Raw genomic sequence first — 27,638 nt, 5'->3', positions numbered from 1 at the left:
CCCCTGTGTCTTGTGTGTTTTGCTCTAGGTGTGAATTATACATAATTCTGTTACACGCACACGCACGCACACGTGAAAAAGACATACTATTAAATGCATTGTATTATGTTTGTATTGTACTGAACATACACTCACCTAAAGGATTATTAGGAGCACACACTAATACTTTGTCTGACCACCTTTCTCCTTCAGAACCGCCTTAATTCTCCGTGGCATTGATTCAACAAGCTGCTGAAAGCGTTCTTTAGAAATGTTGGCCCATATTGATAGGAGAGCATCTTGCAGTTGATGGAGATTTATAGGATGCACATCCAGGGCACGAAGCTCCCGTTCCACCACATCCCAAAGATGCTCTATTGGTGCTGCGTTCCAGTTTGTTTTTATTATGCCCTTCACTCGCGAACTTCCCTCCGTCTCATTCACTCAGATGTGTGTCATTGCTTACGTTGCATGAGTGCCCACTACTGACGGAACATTTGCAATGGACTGAACTGGAACGCCCTAAGCCCTTGATCACTTGGAATCCACTATGGAGTTGATTTATTATGTATTCTTTTCCTTTACGAAATTGTTTAATGCAACATTCTATATGTACAGTATATAGGTGTATTCGGGTTGTTTTAAATGCTTTTAAAAATACTTAAAACATCATAGAGTTGTTTGTGGTCGGGTAAATTAAACATGATATGTGGTAACGTCACAATCGCTTTGCATTGTGGTATAAGCTGCCTGAAGTGTACATATGAAGTAGACTCGCTCCTCGGTCAAAATCGAGGGAGCAAGGGTCTGTCCATATAAACTTCCCTTGTCCACTTCACGAAGTGGAAAGCACTTCAAAATGGCGGCGGGTATCCCGCCGAGGGGAAGTGCTTAGGGAAGTTCGCAAGTGTGTGTCTTAAAGTGGAGTGGAACGCAGCATGGGTTGAGATCTGGTGACTGTGGCGGCCATTTTAGTACAGTGAACTCATTGTCATGTTAAGGAAGCCAATTTGAAATGATTTGAGCTTTGTGACATGGTGCATTATCCTGCTGGAAGTATCCATCAGAGGATGGGGACATGATGGTCATAAAGGGATGGACATGGTCAGAAACAATGCTCAGGTAGGCCGTGGCATTTAAACGATGCCCAATTGGCACTAAGGGGCCTAAAGTGTGCCAAGAAAACATCCCCCACACCATTACACCACCACCACCAGCCTGCACAGTGGGAACAAGGCATGATGGATCCATGATCTCATTCTGTTTACGCCAAATTCTGACTCTACCATCTGAATGTCTCAGCAGAAATCGAGACTCATCAGACCGGAAAACATTTTTCCAGTCTTCACCTGTCCAATTTTGGTGAGCTTGTGCAAATTGTCGCCTCTTTTTCCTATTTGTAGTGGAGATGAGTGGTACCCGGTGGGGTCTTCTGCTGTTGTAGCCCATCCGCCTCAAGGTTGTGTGTGTTGTGGCTTCACAAATGCTTTGCTGCAGACCTCGGTTGTAACGAGTGGTTATTTCAGTTAAAGTTGCTCTTCTATCAGCTTGAATCAGTCGGCCCATTCTCCTCTGACCTCGAGCATCAACAAGGCATTTTCAATTACTTACTCATTTACTCACTCACACACCCACTAACTCAATCACACACTAACTCACTCATTTACACACACACACTCACACGCTCACTTACACACTTACTCGCTCACTCCCTCCCTCACAGACTCATTCGCTCACACACTCACTCACTCATTTACTCACTCATTTACTCACTCACTCGTTCATTCATACATTCGCTCACTCATTTACACACTCATACTCATTTACTCACTCATACTCATTTACTCACTCACTCATACACACACTCGTTTACTCACTGACTCACTCTCACACATTTACTCACTCACACAATTGCACATTTACTCACTCACTCTCACTTACTTGCACACTAACACACACGCTCTCACTCATTTACAAACTCACTCATTCATTTACACTCACGTGCACACTCATTTACACTCACACACACTCTCCCTCACTAGGGTGCTCATTTCGGTTAATTTTCCCGACCGACAATCGATGCTCATTAATCGATTATTAACCGATAAGATAATATCGAATTGGCATTACAAAAAAATACAATTGACGAGTGTCTATCACTTGTTTATTTTATTTTGCACACAGCAGAACATAAAGAACAGCTCAACAACTGAACCTAGATTCACACTAAAGCCCTGCATTTATGCCCGAGCCCGACAATTTTTTAACGCCCCTAGGGCTGGGCTTCGGGACAATTTTCACGTCATACCTAAATGCAGGCCGGGCTTCCCACCTGGCTTCTAGGCTTCTCCTACGTTTCATATTTATTTTATTAATTAAAAAAAACAATGAGATGTGCTGTGCGGGTGGATACAACACGAGACTATAATAGCCTACGCGACTGTCAAGACATGACTCGCACATACAGAGTCCAGCAGCAGCAGCAGCAGCAGCGCGCGTTTCTTCCTTCATTCGTTTCCTCTGACCCGGTATCGATCTGATTGCGAAATGACCAGGAGTAGCCCTAAATGCCTTCCGAGAGTCTTTCGAGACGTATTTAATTCTGATCACTCAAACAAACCGATTCAGAAGGTGGTCTGAAAGCATTTCAGACAAAACCAGACAAATGTAAAAGTATCTGGATGTTTAAACCACATGTGTAAATTTTACTCCTGGCAAATGGTTAAAAAATAAACGTGTGAGTGTGTGTGAGTGTGTTATGTTGTAGTCAGATAGATATGATGGCGCTGCAACACGCATCGCTGCAAATGAGTAAAGCCAGCTAACGCAAATGGCCGTAAATGAATATTCAAATAAGTCTTCATAAGATGCTCAAAAACACAACGATCTTCAATTAAAGTTAATAAGTGATCCTACCAGTGCTCAGGTCGCTCTCTCTCATATTGTGGTCTTTAAATTGAAATGAGCTGCTGAATAAAATGCATCTTGAATCGTTGGCTTTCGTTGATGTGAACTCTGTTAAATGAGCGTATACCGCGGGAACTGAAGATCGGATTTATATTCATTTTGCAGAGGTGTAAGGTTTAAGACACGTTTCGTTTGCGAGCGGCGTTGCGAGCTGTAGCTGCCTCAGCTCGTCAAAAATGCCTTTAACTGCGGAGGTAATATTATATTCGGCTAAATTTCCTAACATTGTGATGCTTTAAGTGTAATATCTGTGGATTTTATTACAGGCAAGACAAGTCAAGAGTCGATTCGAGAGGCTATTGATTAAACATGCGGTTAACTCAATGTCGGCAGCTGGTCGCCACATAAAAAAATGTAAACTTTAACTTAACAAACCAAAAATTGCTCAACATTTTTCTAAATTAACTTAACAAAGAAAAACAAAATTACAAAACTGAACTATTTTAATGGCTTCAACAATGTAAGCCAACAAACAAACAAAAACACACAGGCTCCAGTCGGACGCGGGCTGAGATTTCTGATAAGCTGTCGGACAAAACCACTCAACGGAAAGCATTAAACGAGGCTTCAGATGGCGCTGATGCGCGGGGAACACCTCTAGAGCGGCCCGCCTCGGGAACAGCCTTTCATTTGCTTTCCTCCTCCAGTCAGGAGCTTTATGGAGCTAGAAATATGACAAAAAGGATCTGAATTTGTATTGTATAAATCTGAATTATTGACAAGTGTAATCTAACAAAATTGAATATTATGTTGCATTTTACATAGTTCTGAATTTTTAAATGTTGACTATAGAACATTTGAAATTGAACACATCTGAAATGTTTTTATGTCGAGACTTGTATTTTCAAACGGCAGATATTTTGTTCTGAATTAATAGACTGGAAATATTCAGTTTTTTTAAATACAGATTCAAGATTTCAGATGAAGTATGAATTCAGATCATCAAATTCAATAATCTAAAATTCAAACTGCAGAAATTCAGATCTTCCAGAAAGAAGGCCAGAGGTCATCATCAGGGAAGAGTAAAGGATGTCAGAGAAGTCAAACGGAGCACCATCTGATCATTTCATTTCCGCTATTTGTAGTGAAATGAAGAGAAGATCAGACAGCCCTTTTATACTTTTGTTTAGTTTAGATTAATGTACGGAAAATTAGATTTTAGTTAGATTTCAAATTTTTCTTGCGTGGTTTACAAATCGCTGATTAGTGAAGAAAATCTCAGCATTTGACGTCATCTGTCGTTCTCCAGGGCTGAATCTAAAATGGCCCCCTAAACCCTCACTATTCCCTACTTTAGTCCACTAATACAGTTAACTTGAAGGAGTGAATGAAAACGAGTGTGTGAAGTCGGTCAGCCGTGGAGTGTACATCGGCTATATGGCTGTTGCAGTTTGTGGTTGAATGAGTACACACACACTCACATACAATCTCACACACACACGTTTGTTTTTGAAATGTGGGGACATTCCATAGGCGAAATGTTTTTTATACGGTACAAACCGTATTTTCTGTGCATGTTGTGGTATGCACAGAAAAGCAGAACTCCCTGTAATAAAGCATATGCTGCTGAATACAGTGTGATCAGTTATTGATATGTTGATGGTTTCTGATCACAGCAGCCTCTCTCCCACTAAATGTGCATGTGTTGTGCTGAACCTGTTCCCAGTCCTCCTGGAGCTCATGGAAGACCTGCATGACAGCTCAGCGATTCCTCCACGATGGCTTTAAGCTCAGGCCACATGAAGACTTCAGAATGCGGAGCGGGACCTTTTTCATTGATGGAAAATACACATTTGCTCTCCTCCATCCTCCATTGTGTTCATCGGTCCCAGCACCTGCGGCCCAGTGATTGGTATTCAACACTCCAGTCGTCTCCAGGCATTCCCAACACGAGATAAGCGGGATCATAAAGCACTGTCCTGAATAAACTATTTTATGCAATTAGTTTTGAACTTACACAAATTAACTGGTTGAAAGGTTGACACACACTTGCATGTTAACGCCGGTCTGTTTGAATACTGTGTGACTGCCGCTGTTCTTCAGGGTCTCCAGCGGTGTGTGTATGGATCTGAGGATGCTGGAGGGACTCCAGGAGGAAACAAACACACACTCACCCGCATGGGGAGAACGTGTTCAGCTGGCGGAGGGTCACTCCATTCACATACAGTCAGACTTTCATCACATTAACCTGAGGGAATATATTTATTATCTACACTATTATGTGTTTGTGGAAACAAACGTTTGTTTTCTCTCACACACTCACTGTCGCTCTCACACGCACACACACTGTCCCTAATCCTACCCATCACTGGAAACATTCTGCATTTTTACTTTCTCATAAAAACTCCTCCTGTGTGATTTATAAGCCTTTTGTAAAGTGGGGCCATGGGTAATGTCCTCATATTTCACCCTCTCCTGTAATACCTGTGTCATACCCATGGCATTATACACATTTGTGTCCTCATATGTCACAAAAACATGCCCACACACACTCTTTCTGTCTCTCTTTTTTGCACTCTTAAACACACTCACAGCCTCTTTTTCTCTCACTCGCCCTCTCACACTCACTAACTCGAACACACACACACACACACTTTCTCTCTCACCAAACGCACACATACAAATAATCCCTCTCTCTCACTCACACACACAATGATGTGGTGGTCAATGAAATGTGGTAAATTGCACTTGTGTGTTCTGAGAAACTTCTGATCTTATGTAAGGGCCGATTTTATGCAAGTAAACCCATCATTGGTTAAATCAGGTCACGTGACTTGAAAATTGAGCACAGGTGAATGTTCATGAACTCATTTAAATGACCAAATTCATCAAAATAGTTATTATTATTATTGGTATAACTATTTAGGGTTGTGTGTGTGTGTGTGTGTGTGTGTGTTGGCTCTATCAGTCCACACACTCCCCTTCTGACGTCATCGCGCGTTATCACCGTCCTGTCAGACTCTGGTGTGTGTGTGTGTGTCGTGACAGAAACGCGCTGACTCCATCTCTCCAGTGTTGCAGCAGGTCAATCAGATTACCGGGTAAAATGGATTGTGACGTCAGGGTTTAGAAAGCGTCGCGTTGACTTGACGCCCACACCCCGAGCGTCTGTCCTCTCCTCCAGCGCGCACACACACACACACGGACGGACAGGAGCATGAGTCCGAGGACCGCGCGCTGAAGCACGAGCACCGCAGGATGGCCGCGTATCTGGAGGTAAGCGCGCCGTGTTCGGTATTTAACGCGTTTAGTGCGACGCGCGTCAGATCGACCACTGCGCTCTCGAGGTGTGGTTCGGCTCTATGCGTCCAAAACACAAACTAGAGAATAATTCATATATTCTTCATGGGATTTATATGAATTAATGTACGGGTGACACCGTGCGCAACCGACACAAGCGTGTGTGTTGTCAAGGAGACGCCATGGTTAGAGCGGTTTAAATTAATAATTACGGGAATATATCTTTATTCTGCCATCATTTACTTACGCTTAAGTCTTCTGTGGAACACAAAATTAAGTTTTGCTCTTTTCTACAAGCTGTCAGAAGGAGAACATGACCATGTAAGTAGTTTATAGTCGACGCGCTGCTGTAATGCTCTGAATGATCAGACAGCTGTGTGTGTGTGTCGTTATAGTGTAGCTCACGCAAAACACTCACCTGTCTGTTGGTTAACGCAGCACTTTGGCGTGTAACTGGACCCTAATGAGAGCACCCCTGAGTGTGTGGATGGGCTCTTAAAGGGGCAGGAAGATAAGAGCCTGAGTCTGTTCATCATATAAAGCGGTCAAGTCTCCTCAGAGAAACTGGACTAAACTGCTTGATTATTATGGATTAGTTTAACGATCTCTTTACAAACTTTTTTGAAGCGGTAGTTGGTAGCCTGTCAGAGCAAATATCTTCATTTGTGTTCCGAAGATGAGCGACATGAGGGCGAGCAATGAATGACAGATTCTTCTTTTTAGATGAATGGTCCCTTTAAGAATAAATGTTTTTTTTATCGCCATAAATGAAAAGCGAATCCATTCCACAGAAGGTTCGTTTTAGGTTCTTTCAATTATTAAAACAACACACACACGTTTGGACAAAACACACAAAAGTTTGGACACATTACTATTTGTAATGTTTTTGAAAGAAGTTTCTTCTGCTCATCAAGCCTGCATTTATTTGATCAAAAATAGCCTACATTATTTTTATTTATTTTTATATATTGTTATATATTATTACAATTTAAAATATTTGGTTTTCAATGTATTCTCCTTTAAATGCTGATTTATTTCTGTGATCCGAGCTGAATGTTCAGGATGGTTCCTCCAGTCTTCAGTGATCATGATCCTTCAGAAATCATTCTCAGATGAGGATTCATTACGAGTGCTGGAGACAGTTCTGCTCACTAATATATCTGAGGAATAAAAGGCTCAAAAGAACTGCATTTATTCAAAATAAAAACATATTTTCAAATAATCTAAATCTCCTTTACTATCCGTTTTTATCAATTGAACACATCCTTGCTGAATAAAAATATTGATTTATTTCAACAAAAAAAAGGGAAAAAAAGAAAGAAAAAAAGACTGACCCCAAATTACTGACCAGTAGTGTATATTGTTGTTACAAAAGATTTCTATTTTTAAAACATTTGCTTCTTTTTTTTTATTTGTATTTTTAAAACTTATTCATCTTGTATTCATCAAAGTATTATAAAAAAAATATCACCGGTTATGAAAAAATATTAGTGAGCAGAACTGTCTCCAGCACTCGTAATGAATCCTCATCTGAGAATGATTTCTGAAGGATCATGATCACTGAAGACTGGAGGAACCATCCTGAACATTCAGCTCTGATCACAGAAATAAATCAGCATTTAAAGGAGAATACATTGAAAACCAATTATTTTAAATTGTAATAATATATCACAGTATTTTAAAAAACAAATCTGTATTTTTGATCAAATGAATGCAGGCTTGATGAGCAGAAGAAACTTCTTTCAAAAACATTACAAATAGTAATATATATATATACCTACACACTTTCACACACTGAGTCACTCTCTCTCTCTCTCTCACACACACACACACACACACATACACAGTTCACTGAAAGGATAGTAATTCTGTAACAGTTATTCTTGTGTTCTTGCAGATATCCGATGACAGCAAGGGGCACGAGCTGAGTCTTTTCTGTGTGCCGAAACACTACGAGGAGGATCTGGACAGTGTCATAATACCCAACGGCCTCATTAAGGACCGGTACGTGTTATCAGTAATGCACAAACAGTGTGTGTGTCTTTAATAGGGAGTTGTGTCTGGTTGTTGTGGTGCTCATTTGTGAAATGATGCCGTTGTGTTGTGACCGTGGCTTGCCCTGGTCAGTAAAAGAGCCCTGTGTGTCCCTGCAGGGTTAGTTAATGATGTTAGCGCAGTAGGAAAGGCATGTGGTTTGAATTGGCTTTCCCATTCATTTGTTTAACAAATTTCCTCCTGAATCTCTTGACTGCCATTATTGGCATGGCTTCAGCTAGTTTTAAAGGGGTAATGAATTGAGAAATCAGCTTTCCCTTGAGCTTTTGACATATAAAAGTTCATGGTAATATAACAATATCCTGTAAGTTTCAGAGCTTAAAAACTTCCTTTTAGTCAAAAAAAGATTTTATAGACACTAGGCCCAGAAAACGATATTGTGCTTCATTCTTAAGCCATAGCGTGACGAAACACAAAATCTTTCTTGATCTGGGCATGCAAGTGTGTGTGTGTGTGTGTGTGTGTGTGTTCGCGCTTATATCGACTGATCGTGCGGGCCATCTAATACAGAAATAATAGGCTGTTTTCTACACTGGTATTTTTCTACACTGCTATTACTAAATTAGTTATGATATTTTTGAATGTAAAAACTACACTAACGTCATTAGTTAACCTCAGACAACTGTAAGAAAAAAGCCAGTTCATGACACCTTTAATGCAAGCATTAAAGTCAAAATACTCTCCGCTTCAATGCTGATCTCCTCCGCAGGACTGAGAGGCTGGCCAGAGATATCGTTCGGGACATGGGCGGACATCACACCGTGGCTCTTTGCGTTCTGAAAGGAGGGTTCAAGTTCTTTGCCGACCTGATGGATTACATCAAGACGCTGAATCAAAACAGTGATAAGTCTGTGCCATTGACTGTGGATTTCATTAGGCTGAAGAGCTACTCGGTGAGTGCCAGATCTGCCGCAGTCCTTCACTCCATCACTGAGCCTCGTACGGTCAGATCTATCAGACTGACCAGATGCAGTGGGCTGCCTTCATATTACAGACAAAGGGAGCATTTATTAGTAGCTTCTGTTACTGTCGTGTTCCTTTTGGGATTACGGGTAAAATACAACTTAAAGGTTCTTAATTTCTGAGAAACGCTGTTGAAAGTTAGCCTGGCTCCGCCCTACTACGTACTTCTGCTCAATTTTAATTTTCCTTCAGTACTACGTCTGGGACTGCGGTGTTTTCTCCGAACAAATTTTTACCGGTCTGGTCAGCGAACAGAGGGAGTGGCTGAGAACGATGACGTTGATGTCAAGCGCTAGTTTGAGTGGTAGTTTAGTAATGACGGCGGAGATAGATGCGAAAGAAACCATTAATTTCGTTGTGGCACCGCTGCCAAATATCCAGAAGTTAAAGCCCCGAGCAATAACAGTCTTTGCTGGGGTTTGTTGGTGGCCATGATGTTGGTGGCCCTCCTCCCCAACAGGATGAATTCAGGAAAAGTTTGATTTTCCAGCTCGCTCCGTTAGTGTTGAAGGAGTTGCTTAAGCCCTATTTGGACGGTAACTGTTTCTCGTGGGGTCGGAAGGTATTGCCATCATTTACAGGGACTGGTTTTATTGCCGTCCTTCTCCCACCACCCGCATAAAAATCCCTGGTCGAGTTACCTACTGCTTTTGACAAACGCGAGGTCGTGTGGTGATATACCAGCTGTCCGAATCCACATCTCTGAGTTTTCAAGAATATATCACTTCAAAATGTACTGTTTATAATCATTTTTGACCACTGCAGAACACCATACGGTTGCTTTGCTGTTATTAGGATGCATTTATAGACTTGTATTTCTTTAAAATGCTGGCAAGTATTTACAAGAGCAATATATTTCATCACTGCTCAAGCAAATTAAAATAAAAGCACTTAAACATTTGCATTGGTCTGTTATTTATAGCAGCATTTATCATCATACCAAGCATATGACATTTTATTTACAGCATACAATGATGTTACGGACCACGTGAGCGGCGCGTTCCCGATCACACAACTCTCCCCTCCAACGTGGCGTGAATAAATCACAATGCGAATGCACAAGTTTTAGATTTTATCACTGAGGTGGCCTGCACATTTTTGTTGTTGGATTCCCATGTGTGATACAGGCGAAGGGCGCATGACATATGTCACGACCAAACGTTAGCGATTGGTTATTGCAGATCCAAATAGTTTTAAACTTCAACCGAGTTCCCGTCTTCGCGGAAGGAAACGTTTGTCAATGGATAGTGGCCAGACTCTCTGTACAAATGAAATGTACGAGAGTCTGGTAAGACCAGGCTAGATGAAAGTGGATCGGACTGAGCAACACAATAGCCAGTCAGCAGTATGAGGCGTGTCTACTCATGATGGGGAGGAGAGAGAGTGAGCCAGTCAGCAGTAGGGGGCGTGTCCACTCATAATGGGGAGGAGAGTGAACCAATCAGCAGTAGGGGGCGTGTCCACTCATGATGGGGAGGAGAGAGAGTGAGCCAGTCAGCAGTATGAGGCGTGTCTACTCATGATGTGGAGGAGAGAGAGTGAGCCAGTCAGCAGTATGAGGCGTGTCTACTCATGATGGGGAGGAGAGAGAGTGAGCCAGTCAGCAGTATGAGGCGTGTCTACTCATGATGTGGAGGAGAGAGAGTGAGCCAGTCAGCAGTATGAGGCGTGTCCACTCATAATGGGGAGGAGAGTGAACCAATCAGCAGTAGGGGGCGTGTCCACTCATGATGGGGGGAGGATAGAGAGTGATCCAATCAGCAGTAGGGATGGTGTCCACAGACTATAGAAAGTGAGATGGCTGAGAGACACTATAAAAGAGAACCTCAGAGAAATATCCAAGCCTGCAGTCTCCCTCTCATTTACTGAAGCTTTCGCGCCTCGATCGCTCGACCGGTGACCGGTCCCAGTATAGCCGCCCCTCTGTTTTCTAATGGACGCGAGGCAAACTAAACAATAAAATTACACTTCAAATATTTTTCCCCCAAAGTTAGTTTATGTCACTGAAGGCAGTTATCATCACGATGATTTCATTTCAAGTGTTCATTTTTTAAATACGTTTAGTTTTAGTTAGTTATTTGATGCTATAAAACGGGGGGTGTGACGTCATGATTTACAGCTGAGACTGACGGCTTCTCTGAGTGAAGTTGTCACTGAGGCACTAACGGACTTTTTTCGAGATTTTTGGGGGCAGATTGGAGCTTTAGCTTTAATTTCTACATTTCCATAACTGTTTATTTCACACCAACATAATTGTTCTGCATCTGCGAGAGTGTGGGCGGGCTTTTGATATCACGACTGTACTTCCTGCTCTACTTCCTTCTCTCTACTGCGCAACTCCGGTCCCGAAATCTCTACTGCGCAGACTCGTCCCAAGATGTCAGCGCCGTGCAGGCCGCCTGAAAGCTTCAACTCGGGCAAGTGGAAACGGATGATGTCGAGGCGTCCATTTTTTTTTTTTTTTACGGTCTATGGAAATATCACTGGAAAAAGAAGGGTTATGACCAGGCAAGAGCTTTAGGACTAGCCTAGAAATCTAGACGTACCCTAACGGCAGCAAATCTAATCTGCTGTGAGTGTCATCAAAGAACTCTCAATACACTTCTGAGCTGTAAAAACCAAACTCTGGTCAGAACCTAACCAGACCTTCTGAGGAACACAAAAGATATTTTGAAAAAGAATTCAACTTTTCGATTGTAAGAGAGACATTTGTCAGAAGCGACTTCCATTCAGTTATGAGGTCAAATTGTATTTTTTGTTGTATCAAAGTGCATTAATGAATCAAAGTTTAAACACTTGCATTTAGAACATAAATGAATTTACATTTTCATGTCGACTTCAAAAACTAATAACATGATAGTATTAATATCCATACAGCATATGAGACTTTAGTGATGCCTGCATTTTTACTAGTATTTTAGTGTTAGTGTTTATCTTTTTAGACTAATACTGTATAACTCACTAGCATTTATAAGTGTTTATCATTTAATTCCCATAATATGAAAGTAATCATTGGTTATGATATTTGGGCAGAATGTGAATAGCTGTGTATCCATAGTATAACTATAAGTTTATTCTGTAGAACCTCAAAAGGAACTTTAAAGCTCAAATATGATTGAGTGCTTTAACAGGAATCTCTACATTACTGAGTGCATGCCTTCAGTTGTTTTGAACCCGTAATGTTAACTTAAAGTTTTTATTTCTGATCTGATTTCCTTCCAGAATGACCAGTCCACGAACTGTGTGAAGGTCATCGGAGGAGATGAGTTATCTGCTCTCTCTGGAAAAGTGAGTTTGGATCTGAACCTTCAGTACTCTTTTGTTTAGTTTTCTATTGTTTCAAAGGTTGAGGTCAGTAAGATTGTGTTTGTGAAAGACAGTAGCGTACCGTGGGGTTTCATTCAGGGTCTTCACTAACGATCAAAACACCCCACGCCTCCACAATAACAACACACACACACACACACACACAAACACACAAACACACACACACACACACACACACACACACACACACACACACACACACACACACACACACACACACACACACACACAGGGTTACGAACCTCGCTTTCCAAGTGCTCATTGGGAAGAGGGCAAGTTACATAAAAGGACACGTGAGACAAAAAGGCAATTTAAAGGGATCCCCTGGTGTTGAGACTTGTATGGCTTAATATAACATAAATGATGTCTCTTACTGAATTATGTAGTAGAAAACCCATGAAAGATCTACGTTATTTAAAAAATCGATTTTATATTTGGACCATGGGCGGCGCCATTTTGTTTGTGTTCTAGGTTGATGACGTAGAGTGGTTGAACTCCTCAATCAGCTGGCGTTACCCGTAGCTATTTTTACCACAACGCAACTCGAAAATAGTTTCAGAGTTAAACAAAACCAATGAATTGCTTTGTAATTGTACTTAAAACACACTCAAACATACATGTGCAAACAAACTCACCTACACAAACAGATCGGCGGCCGGTAAAACACACTGACAGACTGCGGGGTCTCAATCGAGATGTTGGGCTGCTCAGTCTCCATGACAGGGGCTGAATCCGAAATCGACCCCCTATACCCTGAAATAGGGCATTATTTGAAGGGACGGCCATTTGTAGTGTTGTCCGACATCATAGTGGACATGTTCGAGTGCAGTCATTCAGTCTCACGTTCTCCGCAATAACGAGTGTACAGCCGATTTACACACAACAGCTGTCCGACTTCACGCACCCAAACATGTAAACACAAACTCTCTCGCTCACACAGACTCACACACACCCCAACAGATCGGCGCGAACACACACACACACACACACACACACACACACACATATGAGGCGCGAACAGATCGGCGCGAACACACACGCACTGCGTGCGCGCATACATCACTATTCCCTGTGTTGATATCATAGATAGACTGTTGATATGCAGTAGATTAACTGTAATGCCTAATGTATCCAGCAGAGGGAAATATCTAGGTAGGATGATGGGATAAAGTTAACGTGAGGAAGAGAGGCAGGATGTTTTGGTGATGATGCATGGGATTGGTTTGTGCATTAAAGTTTGAGCACGCTCAGTGAAACCTCAATCTTTAAACTTTCACTTTTAAGACACAAATTACTTTCGCTACTTTTGTTCACTAATACAACTTGAAGGAGTTAATGAAGACGATCGAGTGCGTGAAGTCGGACAGCTGTTGTGTGTAAATCGGCTGTACACTCGTTATTGCGGAGAACGTGAGACTGAATGACTGCACTCAAACATGTCCACTATGATGTCGGACAACACTACAAATGGCCGTCCCTTCAAATAATGCCCTATTTCAGGGTATAGGGGGTCGATTTCGGATTCAGCCCCTGTCGTGGAGACTGAGCAGCCCAACATCTCGATTGAGACCCCGCAGTCTGTCAGCTGTGTGTGCCCGCCCGCCGATCTGTTTGTGACTTGTGTAGGTGAGTTTGTGTGCACATGTATGTTTGAGTGTGTTTTAAGTACAATTACAAAGCAATTCATTGGTTTTGTTTAACTCTGAAACAATTTTCGAGTTGCGTTGTGGTAAAAATAGCTACGGGTAACGCCAGCTGATTGAGGAGTTCAACCACTCTACGTCATCAACCTAGAACGCAAACAAAATGGCGCCACCCATGGTCCAAATATAAAATCGATTTTTTAAATAACGTAGATCTTTCATGGGTTTTCTACTACATAATTCAGTAAGAGACATCATTTATGTTATATTAAGCCATACAAGTCTCAACACCAGGGGATCCCTTTAACAATTTATTGATACCACTGCACTCACGTGTCACTGTTTAGGCAAATGGTGAAATCAATCAAAATCAACTCACTGGCACAAATACTCTTAAACAACAAACAAAAACAAGGACCAAAAAGACCATCAAAAGAAACTGAAAAAACACCGCTTGTCAGCTAACGTTAGCGGCTTGACATCAGGAGGATCGATCATTCGAATGCAGCCCGTCATCCGCAGCGGCCATAGTTTTTCACGTAGATCACAACCGGCGTAAAGTTCAAACGGCTGATGACGTCCCCGGGGGCAGCGCACCGACACATCTCTGGGCCGCTCTATCACTACACATCAAAATTGGCTGATGACCCACGTCAGTCAAAGTTATGATCCAATAGAAAATAGCAGCTTCAATGGAAGGCAAGCTATTCTACTAGTGCTGCTCCTCAGAGCTGTGATGCTTTTAGATCTGTCTATGGTTTAGATTATGACATATGGAAAATGCAGCTCACCCTCACAAAAAAATTAATACATTCTTTCTGGAAATATAATTGTAATGAAATATACAGTAATTACATTTAGACACGTTCTGACACGCATTAATTTATTTTATTTTATATATATATATAATGTTGGATATTTTAATATCCATAATGTAGTGATGATTATAATGTAGTGGTCAGATTGTTAATTTGTCTCATCTCTTTCCTCACAGAATGTGCTCATAGTTGAGGTGAGGTTCAGTTTTTGATTCAATATAGTTTCTCATGTCAAATTTGCACCAACATGTGTGAAGTGAGTGCTGTGAGAGATTGATGATGAGTTCTCTGTTTATCCCCAAGGACATTGTCGAGACTGGAAGGACTATGGAAACGTTGCTCAAACTATTAAACGAATGCCATCCTAAAATGGTGAAAGTTGTCAGGTGAGGCGTACCATGATTTAACTCTAACCATATTATACACATACAGTACATTTAAGGCCCGTTCACACCAATGACGATTACCATAATAATGATAAAAAATAAAGATATAGTTCTAAAAATCCTTCCACACCACAACTATAACAAAAACCATATCGCTGGAATCCCTTTCTGAACAATCTTTGACAGCCAATCAGAATCCACCCTGCTTTAAAGAGCTCGAGAATTTAAACTGAAAGACGACAACACTGAATAAACGCTGATAAAGTCATCAATATAGTTCTCGTTCTTGGTGTGAACGGGACTTTTCTGTGTTCATTCGTGGCTTTTTACTGGGCATTATTGTTTAAAATAAGATTGTTTGGATACACAACAGCGTTCTTTTTATTTAATATATCTCACAATATTGAATTCAGTGTCATTTAATTCCAGTTTACTCGTGAAAAGGACGCCCAGGAGCTCAGGATACCGTCCCGACTGTGAGTTTCTCATCAGGCGATTTTATTGGATATTATGAACATTTTGTGCTTAATCCGCATCACTTAGAGAAATAAACTCCCTGCATTGGTGTTGTTGGACACATCTCACTCGCCGCGCTCATCTGTCTGTGTTCAGTGTAGTTATGCAATGCTTTTAGACCGAAAGCTGATAAGCTCTTTATATCCATCTATCCTCCGAGCACAAACGCCACTCTCTTTGGCTCTTGACTTTCACTCTTGAGCTGAAGCTTCTGTTATCAGGAAGTCAAGGAATCCTCCGGCTCAGCGGCTCCTGACTTTCAGTCCTCAAACACGCCATAACATTGTGACCGGCAGGAAGCGAGAGTGGCTGACTGTGCAGAAACCACACAGCCCTTTTTCCTAGGGGTGACCCCGAATAGTCGAAGATTCGATGCGTTGATATGCGGAGCTGGATTTGACCACCGATCACACGGTCGAATCTTCGCGGGTGTGTGATCGCACCGGACGCGCCACACCTTTTAAAATCAAGCACATCGTTTCATGAGTGTACACACACCGGCCGCGGCGACTCAGGAACTCAGCAACTTGGCGACTCAGAGCGCCATTTCATGGTTTTATATTAAATGTATATAATTCCCTTAAATCGTCAGTGTACTGATTTCACCCTGAGCTATAAGATACACCCATCGTGCAGCTCTTCTGTCAGAAGTCGATTCAGAATTGAGCTCTCGTGTGTATAATGTGTGTGTCCGGTGTGAGATAAGGAGACGCTGAGCTTCAGTCCGGTGTGAGACCCCTTTAGGCACAATCGGCTTAAGAACGGTCATGTAAACGCACTCAAAAATGTTCTTTTCCTCTCTAGGCAGGTATTCTTTTTAGGTTTATTTATCAAAATGTTCTTTTATATATTTGTGTGATGTTCTGTATTTCGATGGCGGCTTATAAATGTTATGAGAGAACGTTTTATGAATGTTTATCCACCACATTACATTTTATTTAAAGGTGCCCTAAAATGATTTGAAACAATATGTTAAATTGTTCTCTGATATCTACATAGAGGGTATGTGGTTTATTTAAGGGCAAATATTGTCCAGATACAGTTTTACAGGTCCATTTATAACCCTATAAATTGTCCCTAGGATGTAATGCTCTGTTTTTGCCTTATTTGGAAGAGTCATGAATATTAATGTTGAGCTCTGCTCTGATTGGCTTATTTCAGCAGCTCAGTGAAGCGGCTCGTGAGTCCTGACCGTCCTGACAGAACACAGACCGACTGAAGGACACTTTAAGCAGAACATCTCAAATGAAGATTGATAAAAAGAGAAAGAGCTGGTGTGCTTGCGGTTGCCAGATTTCTGTAATTAAATCCCCCAAACAGAGCATTTCTGTGAAAAAAACCCTGTATACTTATTGCTGTGTTTTACCTAAACATGTCCAATCTGGCAACCAAATGCACCGAGCTCTCTCTCTCTCTCTCTCTCTCTCTCTCTCTCTCTCTCTCTCTCTCTCTCTCTCTCTCTCTCTCTCTCTCTCTCTCTCTCTCTCTCTCTCTCTCTCGCTCGCTCGCTCTGAAAACACCAATAAACAAGTAAGCTGCATTTCAGTAATCTCCATTTGAGATGTTCTGCTTAAAGTGTCATTCAGTCTACATTTTAGACTTGTCTTTTTTCGTCAATGATATTGCATGTTTATATAACGCTAGTCACGATGTAGGCTACGCAGTGACTGTGATGTACTCTGAAATACAAGCATGTAAAAACATTATAGGCCTACTTCAGTTCTCAAAAATATAAATATATAACTTATATTTTTACAAAATGAATAGCCTTGTCAAATGACTGTCGTTTTAACTTATATGATGGAAAAGGTGACGTTTGCTAGAAGGATCAAGTGAACGATCTGTAAGCAACGTATCTACGGTTGTATTTTGTAATACAAAATAATATTACGCTTTGTCATTAGACACACTATTTAGTTTTGTATGGTACTTGGAGTTTCTTGTTGTTACTGTACTAGCATCTTCCGTCATCTAGACAATGCGGTCTCTCCAAGAAACTTTCAATTTAATCAGAAATTGTTTAAACAGTCAATAAGTGGATAAATCGCTACTTACTGCTTGCAGGAATACAGTCGCCCTTTCTTCAGTTTAAGACGCTGAGCGAAGCTTGCTTGAAATGGGCCGAACAAACGAACGATCTTGAAATAAATTGTTGTGGTATCGGATTATAAACATCAACCATGTTGACATATGAAAAGTCCTCACGTCTCCTGCACAGCCTGAACATGACGTGTGTCATGAGAGCTGTTTTTGCTATCCTCGAGTGTCGTTTGTTTATCTGCAGTCCTGATGATTTGGCTCCGTCAGTTCCGCCTGACAATGAACATGTTCAGACAGATGCAAATGTTGGGGCGTGCATATCATTTGATCCCCAACGTTTGCGTCACGATTGGGTTTATGTTGAGAAGCACTTTATAATGAAGATATTTACAATTTGCAGAGAAGATATTTACAAATGAAGGAGGAGGCAATGGTGTTTGAGACTCACAGTATGTGCTGTCCATGTACTGCACTCTTATTATTTCACTATGGCAAGGTTAATTCAGTTTTTCATTCTAGGGCACCTTAAACCCTAAATAAGAAAGCCATTGTCAGTTGGCAGGCAGTTTTGGTCGCTTTAGTAAAAGTTGTTGCTGTGTGCAAAGGAAAATAAAAATAGTTTTCCCCTCTTGCTGACTAGTGTCTGCTAACAACCATATAATCATGCGTTTGTAGTGCAGCGAAATGAACAGGATTGTTGACGTGAAAGTTTGATACTCTACGGGTATTTGGGCATCGATTCCTGTAGACACGTGACAGTTTGCCTGAACATAACAAACACCAGATTACATTAAATACAGGCCACGTGCATAATATTGAGCTGTGAAGGGTCTGAAAAGAACATATTTTAGCCCCCCCACCCACCCCGCCCCCCCAAAAAATAATAATATAATTATAATATTAAATAAATTAAACTTATAGTATTATTTATTTATAAATTAAATGTAATTATAATATAATAATTACGTTTGAAAAAAGAAATGTGCTCTCTCTCTCTCTCTCTCTCTCTCTCTCTCTCTCTCTATCTCTCTCTCTCTCTCTCTCTCTCTCTCTCTCTCTATATATATATATATATATATACAACTATAACTTTTTGGTAAATGCTTACTAAATGTCAAGAAAATATTTCAGAATTATAATATTGAATTATAATTTTTTTTCTGCTTGTCATGAAAATATATAATTTTAAAATTGCATAATGATTTATTTTATAACCTTTTATAAGATTTTGTTATTTTATGATTTATTTTATAACGTTTATTTGAATGTGCTTAATTGTTGTTAAGCAATGTTATATAATTCTAATTCTAATATTATAATTGATTTTTAGTTTAGATATTTTTAAGTCGTGCTTAATTCTCATTAAAATCATATATAATTCGAATTATTTTCTGAAATTATAAGAAATATAATGTATGATGTATGTACATGTTTAAATGTATGCATTCTTCTTTTAGATATCGGATTTGAAGTTCCTGACAAGTTCCTTGTGGGATATGCTTTAGACTACAATGAATATTTCAGGGATTTGAGTGTAAGTGTTTTACATGTACAGTGCATAGCCAGGTGTATATAGAGAATATATATAATCTGTTTGTTAGATCAGAATGATGTCTTAACCCTTTCTCTGTTTCTCTTTATATCTTTCAGCATATCTGTGTATTAAGCGACAGCGCTAAAGAGAAATATAAAGTATGATAAGACACCGAGTGCCGGATCACTGTGAACTTTTCTTCTGCTTTTGAATTTATTTTTGTACATGCCATCTGAAACAAATAATGAACTCATGTAACATGGATTCCCAAAGATGAATGATCACACTTCCAGTGCTGCGGCGAAGGACGAGCGACAGAGAAAATGTTTTTCATTTATTTATAAGAATAGTTCATATTTAATCTCGTTTTAATTGTGATTTACTGCTGGAGATTATGGGATCTACCATACACTTATAATTGTTTGAACCGAGGCCTTAGATGAACTGATTTTATGTTGATTTTTATGTTTTATGTTGGCAAATAAGTTTGGATTTAGAGGTGGTGAAGTTTCTCATCGTTAGTTAGTTATTGTCATTTGTTATGGATTCTAGATATTGATTCCAGAATACGCACGCACTGAAACTGCTATGGAAAGTTTGATCACCAAAATAAAACTGTCAATGATATTATTATTTGTCCTGGTTGTTTCCGTTCATGTTAATGTGACAACTGTCAGTATGATTGTGTAGCCTAATTCATATTTACCTGTTTGCTGCCAACAAAACGGACAATTGATGAGCTGTTGTGAAAGAGAAAAAATACTCAAGTGAAACTGAAGCAATAAAGTAATGTACAAGTCTATGCATATTTTATTTTTATTTTTTAATTTTCGTATGGAACTGTGTGGTTTTCATTGGTGGGAAAACTCCCAAATGTGAGCTTGATGTCATGTTTCGTAGTTGTATTATCTACTTTACCTCATTAAATAAGTGTTGACTAGCCGTTAGGAGAGGCGTGTTTGTGCGCTGTCCCTTAATAAGTTTTGAATTTCTCAAGGCGGCAAATAACTAATTTAAATATCACAACGGCTTTTATCTACTAACATTATTTACATGTGCTATGTCATTTATTTTAAATCTATTAATTACAATGAGTCGTCGTACATGACACAGAAAAGGAAATTATGCCTATTAACCATAGACTGTAAAAAAAAAAAAAAAAAAAAAAAAAACGTTGGCTGTAATCGCAAAAGACTGGATGGCCCTGTGGTTGGGCCCTCTCGAAGAGCGCTGTGAAAAGTAACAGGTAACACGTGCCATATGACGTGACGTGCTATGTTTTTTTGTTTTTGTTTTTTTTCGTTGAGGAGTTTGTGCGTTTCGTTCTGTTTCTTTCTGTCTTTCTCTTATTATTTTTTTGCAAATACTTATTTGGGTACTATCTCTTCTATGCCAAAGCTTTAAAGTATAATATTGATGCCTTTTTATAATGTAAAAAATCTTTCTCTCTGTCTTGCTCTCTTGAATTTAATTTATTTTGAATGATATAACCTGGCTCAATGTTTTATTTGTTGTTAGTTTATTTATTTTACTGCCACTCTGTCTACTGTTTACAATTGTATTTTTTATTTTTATTTTAATTTTGTAAAATTCAGTATGTTGAATGTATGTTTGAAAAAGACCGTTGAGGCACAGACACAGAAGCCTACGATAGGGTACATGTCTAAAACTCAAATTTAATAATAATAATAATAGATTTTTCTTGCACTTTTCATTCCGAAGAATCTCAAACTTTGTGTTGATTTGATTTTAATTACATTATCTAAGTTATGTTTTATATATATTTCCAATAGTGTATACGGTATTTTGTCAGGAAAAGTTACCCATATTAATTTTCTTTTTGCAAACATGAATAAAAGCCAAATGCTAAACTTTATTTAGAGCCATCGCAGCTAACCAATTAGAGACGTTATGGCCGTTAAACCCCGCCCATTCGCGTGACGTAATGTGATTGCGGAAGTGGTCCGCAGGAATATCGCAACGTGAATTTGCTGTTAAGCGAAATTTCAGCGAGAAGTTGAATGAGTTATATGCGATGGCAGCTCTTAAATACGCCGGGATGGACGACACCGACAGCGAGGACGAGCTTCCTCCCGGCTGGGAAGAGAGATCCACGAAGGACGGATGGGTTTATTATGCCAAGTAAGTGTTTGACACACGTTTGCATGATTAATTGGTGCTAAGGATGAGTGTGTGTAGGATATGTGCTGTGATTTATGCAATGACTGACACCTGACATTGTTTCAGCCACGAGGAAATGAAGACTCAATGGGAGCATCCCAAAACTGGGAAGAAGAAGCGCTGTGCTGGAGGTTTGAGGATTGATTTATTCACAATAACTGATCACTTCACCCTCATAGCTCTGTTGAAATATCTCAGCGACATTAATACACTTTACTGAAGTGTGCAGAGCAATCAGAAGAGGTTTTTGATATGCAATGCTGATAAACAAACAGATAAAAGTCCCTTATTCATGTTTTTTTCCCCAGCTTTGCCATATGGATGGGAGCAAGAGGCGGATGATAAAGGACAGATCATCTATGTTGAGTGAGTTAAATCAGTCATATAATATATTAAAGTTTCCCTTCAATCAGAAGTTTGTCTCTCAGCTTTCAGGCTTATTTATAATAAATTAACCAGTAACACTTGACAATACAGTTTCATTCACTAACATGTGTAATGCAGTACTTTTTTTGTTACATTATATTTATGTTACAGCTGTTCCTGTCAGCTCAATTCAGTTAAATAATCTAAACAAAAGCAGCTTTTTATTATAATAATGTTGAAATGAAAATGAAATATATAAAAATATTGTTAATTGTTAGTTCATGTTTACTAATGTAGTTCACTAATGAAACCTTACTGTAAAAAGTGATATGAATTAATTGAATATACTTTTTAATGTGCACAATAAATTCCTGATAAATTACACTTGTACACAGCAAATACATACAGTACAGAAATAAATGTTTTTAGAAGTAAAATAAATAAATATACATTTTTAGAAGTCATAGTTATTTTTGTATATTATATATTTTATTATAATATAACGCACTGACAAATCAGAGATGTTCAGGACACAAAGCCCCGCCCATTTTAGAGCCACATGTATTGTGTATATACACCAATCCGGCATAACATTATACTATTGTGTTAGTCCCCCTTTTGCCAAACCTGTCGAGGCATGGACTCCTCTAGACTCCTGAAGGTGTGCTGTGGAATCTGGCACCAAGATGTTAGCAGCAGATCCTTTAAGTCCTGTAAGTTCACTAAGTAGCGAGGTGGGGCTTCCGTGGATTGGACTTGTTTGTTCAGCACATCCCACAGATGCTTGATTGAAATGAGATCTGGGGAATTTGGTGGCCAAGTCAACACCTCAAACTCGTTGTTGTGCTCCTCAAACCATTCCTGAAGCATTTGTGCTTTGTGTCAGGAGCATTATCCTGCTGGAAGAGCCACAGCCACCAGAATACCGTTTCCATGAAAGGCTGAACATGGTCTCAGCAATGCTTAGGTTGGTGGAGCGTGTCAAAGTAACATCCACATGGATGGAGGACCCAAGGTTTCCCAGCAGAACATTGCCCAAAGCATCACACTGCCTCCGCCGGCTCGCCTTCTTCCCATAGTGCATCCTGGGGCCATGTGTTCCCCAGGTAAGCCACACACACACACACACCCGGCCATCCACGTGATGTAAAAGAACACGTGATTCCTCAGACCAGGCCACCTTCTTCCATTGCTCCGTGGTCCAGTTCTGATGCTCACGTGCCACTGTTGGTGCTTTCGGCGGGGTCAGAGGTCACCCTGACTGGTCAGCGGCTATGCCGCCCCATACGCAACAGACTGATATCCTCTGTGTATTCTGACAGCTTTTAACACATCAACAAAATGTTCACTTGCCTTCTATTATATCCCACCCACTACCAGGAGCGATGATGAGATCATCAGTGTTATTCACTTCACCTGTCAGTGGTTATAATGTTATGCCTGATTGGTGTAATTTTGTACAGTACAATTTCTCTGATAAGATGAATCATATGACGAATGTGTGTTGTGCTGTTTAGTCACATCAACAAGCGCAGGACGTACTTCGACCCGCGGCAGGCCTTCACGGTGGAGGACATGCAGCTGAAGCCCAAACGCTTCGACGGGAACAGCACGGCTCTGGAGGTCCTGCACGGCCTGGACCTGTCTGACCGGCTGGTGCTCGTCACGGGGGCCAACAGCGGCATCGGTGAGCAAACGCCCGCACAACCACAATCAGGCCAGAGTCTAGTTTCAAATCGGTTCTTTGTCATCTCGAATGAGCCTTGGCACCCCCCAATGGCTCATGGCTTTAACAGCACTTAAAATGTACTCAAGTAAAAGTACACTATTTTTAAACTCCTTAAAAAAGTACAATTCCTGAGAAAAACTACTCAAATACAGTAACAAGACTATTTGTAATCTGTTACTTTACACTGCAGACTGGAGTAATGATGATAAATTCAGCTTTGATCACAGGAATAAATCACACGTTACTATATATTCACATAATAGTAAAAAAAGCTTTTATTTTGATATGTTCAGTTTTAGTATTTTTTATGCTTTTGTCATCCTCATTATACAACAGAGCCGGGTCTTACGTCACTGTATACGTCTAATCCTTCTCAGCAACGCTAGTGAAGCAGCGACAGACACACACACACACACACACACACACACACACACACACACCCGGCATGTTCTAATGCATCTAGACTATGCCTGCGCAGACCGATTCGCGTATGATATACAAAAACCTGCACGAGTGAATCATAAGCATAAGGAGTCATATGCTCTCGCTGGAATCATTCCCTGCGTTCCAATCCGCATACTATCATACTAAATAGTATTCGTAAACAGAATTAGTATGTCCCAATCATAGTATGCTGAAAAGAGTGCTCCAGAGATACCCGGATGGTTTACTATTTCCGGTCCGAATCTGAAGTGCGGATCGATGGGCTCTCAAACGGCTGATATTACCCACAACCCATTGCGAGTTGGACAGGATTCGATTAGAACTACAAACGCGGGAAAAAAGCGTTAAAAACTACAAACATGGCGGATAAGTAGACAAGTTTAGATAAAGGGGTTTGAGTGACCAACTATCAGTATTTAACCTGACTAAAAGATATTTATTCAGTGTTGTCCACATTATATTTCACCTGAGCAGCATTGTGAACTTTTGAAATGACACGTTTGGCCATTAACTTTTAAATGCATCATTATATTTAAACTGCAAACACACGAGGAGAGTCTCTGCATTAAAGACACACACACGGCAGATCGACGAGCAGCTCATTTCTCTCCGATACGGCAGGAGATTAAACTGAATGTGGAGGATTTGAACTGTGACGAATCTGACGATGATTGACAGGGCAGATAAACGGTGACGGGATGCTCGTAACTAAGCGACAGAGTCTGTTAAAGATGGCGAAGTAGTCCCGAAGCTTGCATACTCTTCTGCTACACACTCAAAAGTGTATACCTTTTCTTCACAAAAAGAGTACATACTTTTAGAGCGTAGCATAAGTAGGTGAATTGGGACGCAGCAATTGTCATACGGCGATCGGGTTGCACAGTGCCGATGCATCTCGAATAATCCTATGAGCTCTAAACAATGGAGACTTTTGCGTTACTATTATTTCACAAGGCTTTACGACATCGTAAATCATCAGCGGCGAAAACACAGCGAATCCAACGCATCGATGCAGTTCGCAGTAATTTGTATAGACGGTGATTACAAACGAGCATCAGCTTTTAGCTCCATTAGCTGCTATTTAAAAAATGGCGGATCTCACTGCAAAAAAAATGCTTTTCTTACTTTTCTTTTTTTGTCTTGTTTCTAGTCCAAACATCTAGAAATTCTTAAAATAAGAAGCATTTACTAGACAAGCAAAAGTAAGTGTCTTGTTTTGGGAACAAATAACTCAAAATGAAGAGAGTTTTTGCTTAAAATAAGATAAATAATCTGAGTATACTCAACTATACTTCCATATTGAACCTGTTTGGGGTTCCCAATGCGTAGCACCGACAGAACCTTTCCCTCTCTGGAAAGGCTCTGGCTCTGAACCAGCACCAGCGCTGCCTTTGTGGGAAAGGGCTGAGAGAGTTCAGGCTGTGAGTTCAGTGTCCGTCCAGCAGGTGGCGCTACAGCACCATTGATCTGCCCTCTCCGTCAGCAGATGTGATGATGCCTTGAGCAGCTGTTAATGTCTCAAATACACATTAGTGTGAATATTTAATAACTGTTGTTCTAATATTTCAATCTGAAGAATTATCAAAGCGATGTAATACTTCAGCACTGTTATGATAAGAGTCCTCACATCGGTGTTATTACTGACCTTTCCCCCTACATTTACTCCAGTCAGTTTCATTGGTGGATTATATTGATATTTTTAGGGTTTTTTCAGAAGTCGTGCCACTGTGGCTGATTTTATACAGTGTAAACCATTCACGATTTTGTTTTTATTAATACTTTAATTTAGCAGGGATGCATTAAGTGGATGTTAATGTTTCATAAGATGCTATTTCAGATAAATGAACTTTCTAAGAATCCTGTTTCCACAGAAATATGAACTGTTTTCTACATTAATTATCATTATGATTCTTTTTTATACTTTTAATTAAAAAATATTTAACACAATTACACAAGTAGACATTTCCATTAGACATATTTTCCTCCCAATAAGTATTATTTTTCTTTATTTTTTCTTCTGTGATAACTCATCAACCCATAATTAGAACAATAACCACCTATAAATACATAATTAGATACTTTTTCATATGAAAAAATAAAACAAACACAATTAACTTATGAAACATAATTAAAAAGTAAATAAGATAATTAAAAGAAATTCAAATAATATTATTTCTAATAATAATAATAAATTAATTAATTAAAAAGGAGGGAGGGTATATACAATGTACTATTTAATATGTAGTCCTTTATTTTATATTGTGTTTTTTGATTTTAGAGGTGCCAATATCTTTCCAAAATGTTAATTAATTCCATGATATCATCCGTCATGAGTGCACTTTTTAAACTAGATCTAGCCAATAATGTAATAAATGTGTGTTGATGATCAGATCCTCATCTGAGAGTGATTACTGAAGGATCATGTGACACTGCAGACTGGAGTAATGATGATAAATTCAGCTTTGATCTCAGAAATAAATCACACGTTACTATATATTAACATAATAGTAAAAAAGCTTTTATTTTGATATGTCCAGTTTTAGTATTTTTTTATGCTTTTGTCAGCCTCATTATTATATTTAGCCGTGTTTGAGTAAATTTAGTTCTTGCTTTTAAAAACCTGGCAGCTAACAGAAATACGGTTTCCTTTTAATATTTTATTTCCGCCTGTTTTCAGTTCATTTGTTATTTATCAATAGCAACCCTGGTAATAATACAAGAATCAGAATGCTATAAAAATAACACTTCTGAGTTTTGAGATTCATGTGGTTTTAATCTGCAGCCATCATCATGTCATTCAGTTATTAAAACTAAACCAGACTGCTTAAAAATAATGGCTTGGCCTTCCTATGAAATATATAAACATATTCCATAATCATATTGATGATGAACTCTCATGCTGTCGTGATGTTAGCAGTGATGAACACTAGAGGGCAGAGGAGCTCCGCACAAATATGAAAATTATGTTTTAGCTGAATATGACGTTATTACGTGACTATCATTATGCTGTATGACTGTTAATTTGGTCCATATATTACAGTTATTTCTTTTTTAAACTGGCAGTAGGTCAGATTTGCACATACAGTCATTAATTTGTTATTATAAACTTTTATATTGTATCTATTTAACCCAAATGGCCTCTTCCTGTTGAATGCCTGGATTATTAATGTATTAATTGCTTGCTATAATTGTGAATTATACTCTAGATTTATGAGTATATTTAACAGCACATCACCAAACAATAGTTGTGTGTGTAGGATAGGTGCTCATTATGAATGTGTTCAGTCATCTTAATTGTGTGCTGATAGTTATGTCGCGGATGTGAAAGCATGAAGTGTTTAATGTGTGAGTGTCAGTGTCCGCTCATTACAGTCGGAGTGTGATTGTGCTTTTATTAGAGCGATTCTCGCTGTGTTTCATCAGTGTGTCCTGCCTGTGTAATGGAAACGG

General features: G+C 39.7%; 2 protein-coding genes and 1 long non-coding RNA gene across 3 annotated transcripts in view; 2 read left to right on the top strand and 1 right to left on the bottom strand.

The window, feature by feature from the left end:
* Positions 1–3,506: 3,506 nt before the first annotated feature.
* Positions 3,507–6,621, bottom strand: LOC137065433 (uncharacterized). Its single transcript, XR_010901644.1, has 3 exons — positions 6,605–6,621; positions 4,936–5,134; positions 3,507–4,865 (listed from the first exon to the last, which is right to left on the bottom strand). It is a non-coding gene; the product is annotated as an uncharacterized lncRNA (long non-coding RNA).
* Positions 5,812–20,095, top strand: hprt1l (hypoxanthine phosphoribosyltransferase 1, like). The gene is made up of 9 exons (XM_067437064.1): positions 5,812–6,162; positions 8,084–8,190; positions 8,951–9,134; positions 12,427–12,492; positions 15,169–15,186; positions 15,296–15,378; positions 15,808–15,854; positions 19,392–19,468; positions 19,585–20,095. Exons 1-9 carry the CDS (start codon positions 6,145–6,147, stop codon positions 19,630–19,632), a joined length of 648 nt encoding a protein of 215 aa, XP_067293165.1. The 5' UTR covers positions 5,812–6,144; the 3' UTR covers positions 19,633–20,095.
* Positions 20,096–21,405: 1,310 nt separating this feature from the next.
* Positions 21,406–27,638, top strand: part of wwox (WW domain containing oxidoreductase) — a 250,812-nt gene continuing 244,579 nt past the window's right edge. Inside the window, exons 1-4 of the mRNA XM_067437062.1 lie at positions 21,406–21,610; positions 21,716–21,780; positions 21,958–22,015; positions 23,533–23,702. Coding sequence (XP_067293163.1) covers positions 21,504–21,610; positions 21,716–21,780; positions 21,958–22,015; positions 23,533–23,702 — 400 coding nt within the window. The 5' untranslated portion in view covers positions 21,406–21,503. The remainder of the gene's footprint in view (positions 21,611–21,715; positions 21,781–21,957; positions 22,016–23,532; positions 23,703–27,638) is intronic.

This window comes from Pseudorasbora parva, chromosome 25 (genome assembly GCF_024679245.1).
Source record: "Pseudorasbora parva isolate DD20220531a chromosome 25, ASM2467924v1, whole genome shotgun sequence".
NCBI classification, from domain to species: Eukaryota; Metazoa; Chordata; class Actinopteri; order Cypriniformes; family Gobionidae; genus Pseudorasbora; species Pseudorasbora parva.
The sequence above is the reverse complement of the archived record's forward strand: the minus strand, read 5'-3'. Positions and strand labels throughout refer to the sequence as shown.

Bases quoted from the DNA above. Each gene is read 5' to 3' on its own strand.
- hprt1l (XM_067437064.1), top strand. The intron at 8,191-8,950 runs GTACGTGTTATC...TCTCCTCCGCAG, and splicing joins AACGGCCTCATTAAGGACCG to GACTGAGAGGCTGGCCAGAG. The intron at 19,469-19,584 runs GTAAGTGTTTTA...TATATCTTTCAG, and splicing joins AATATTTCAGGGATTTGAGT to CATATCTGTGTATTAAGCGA.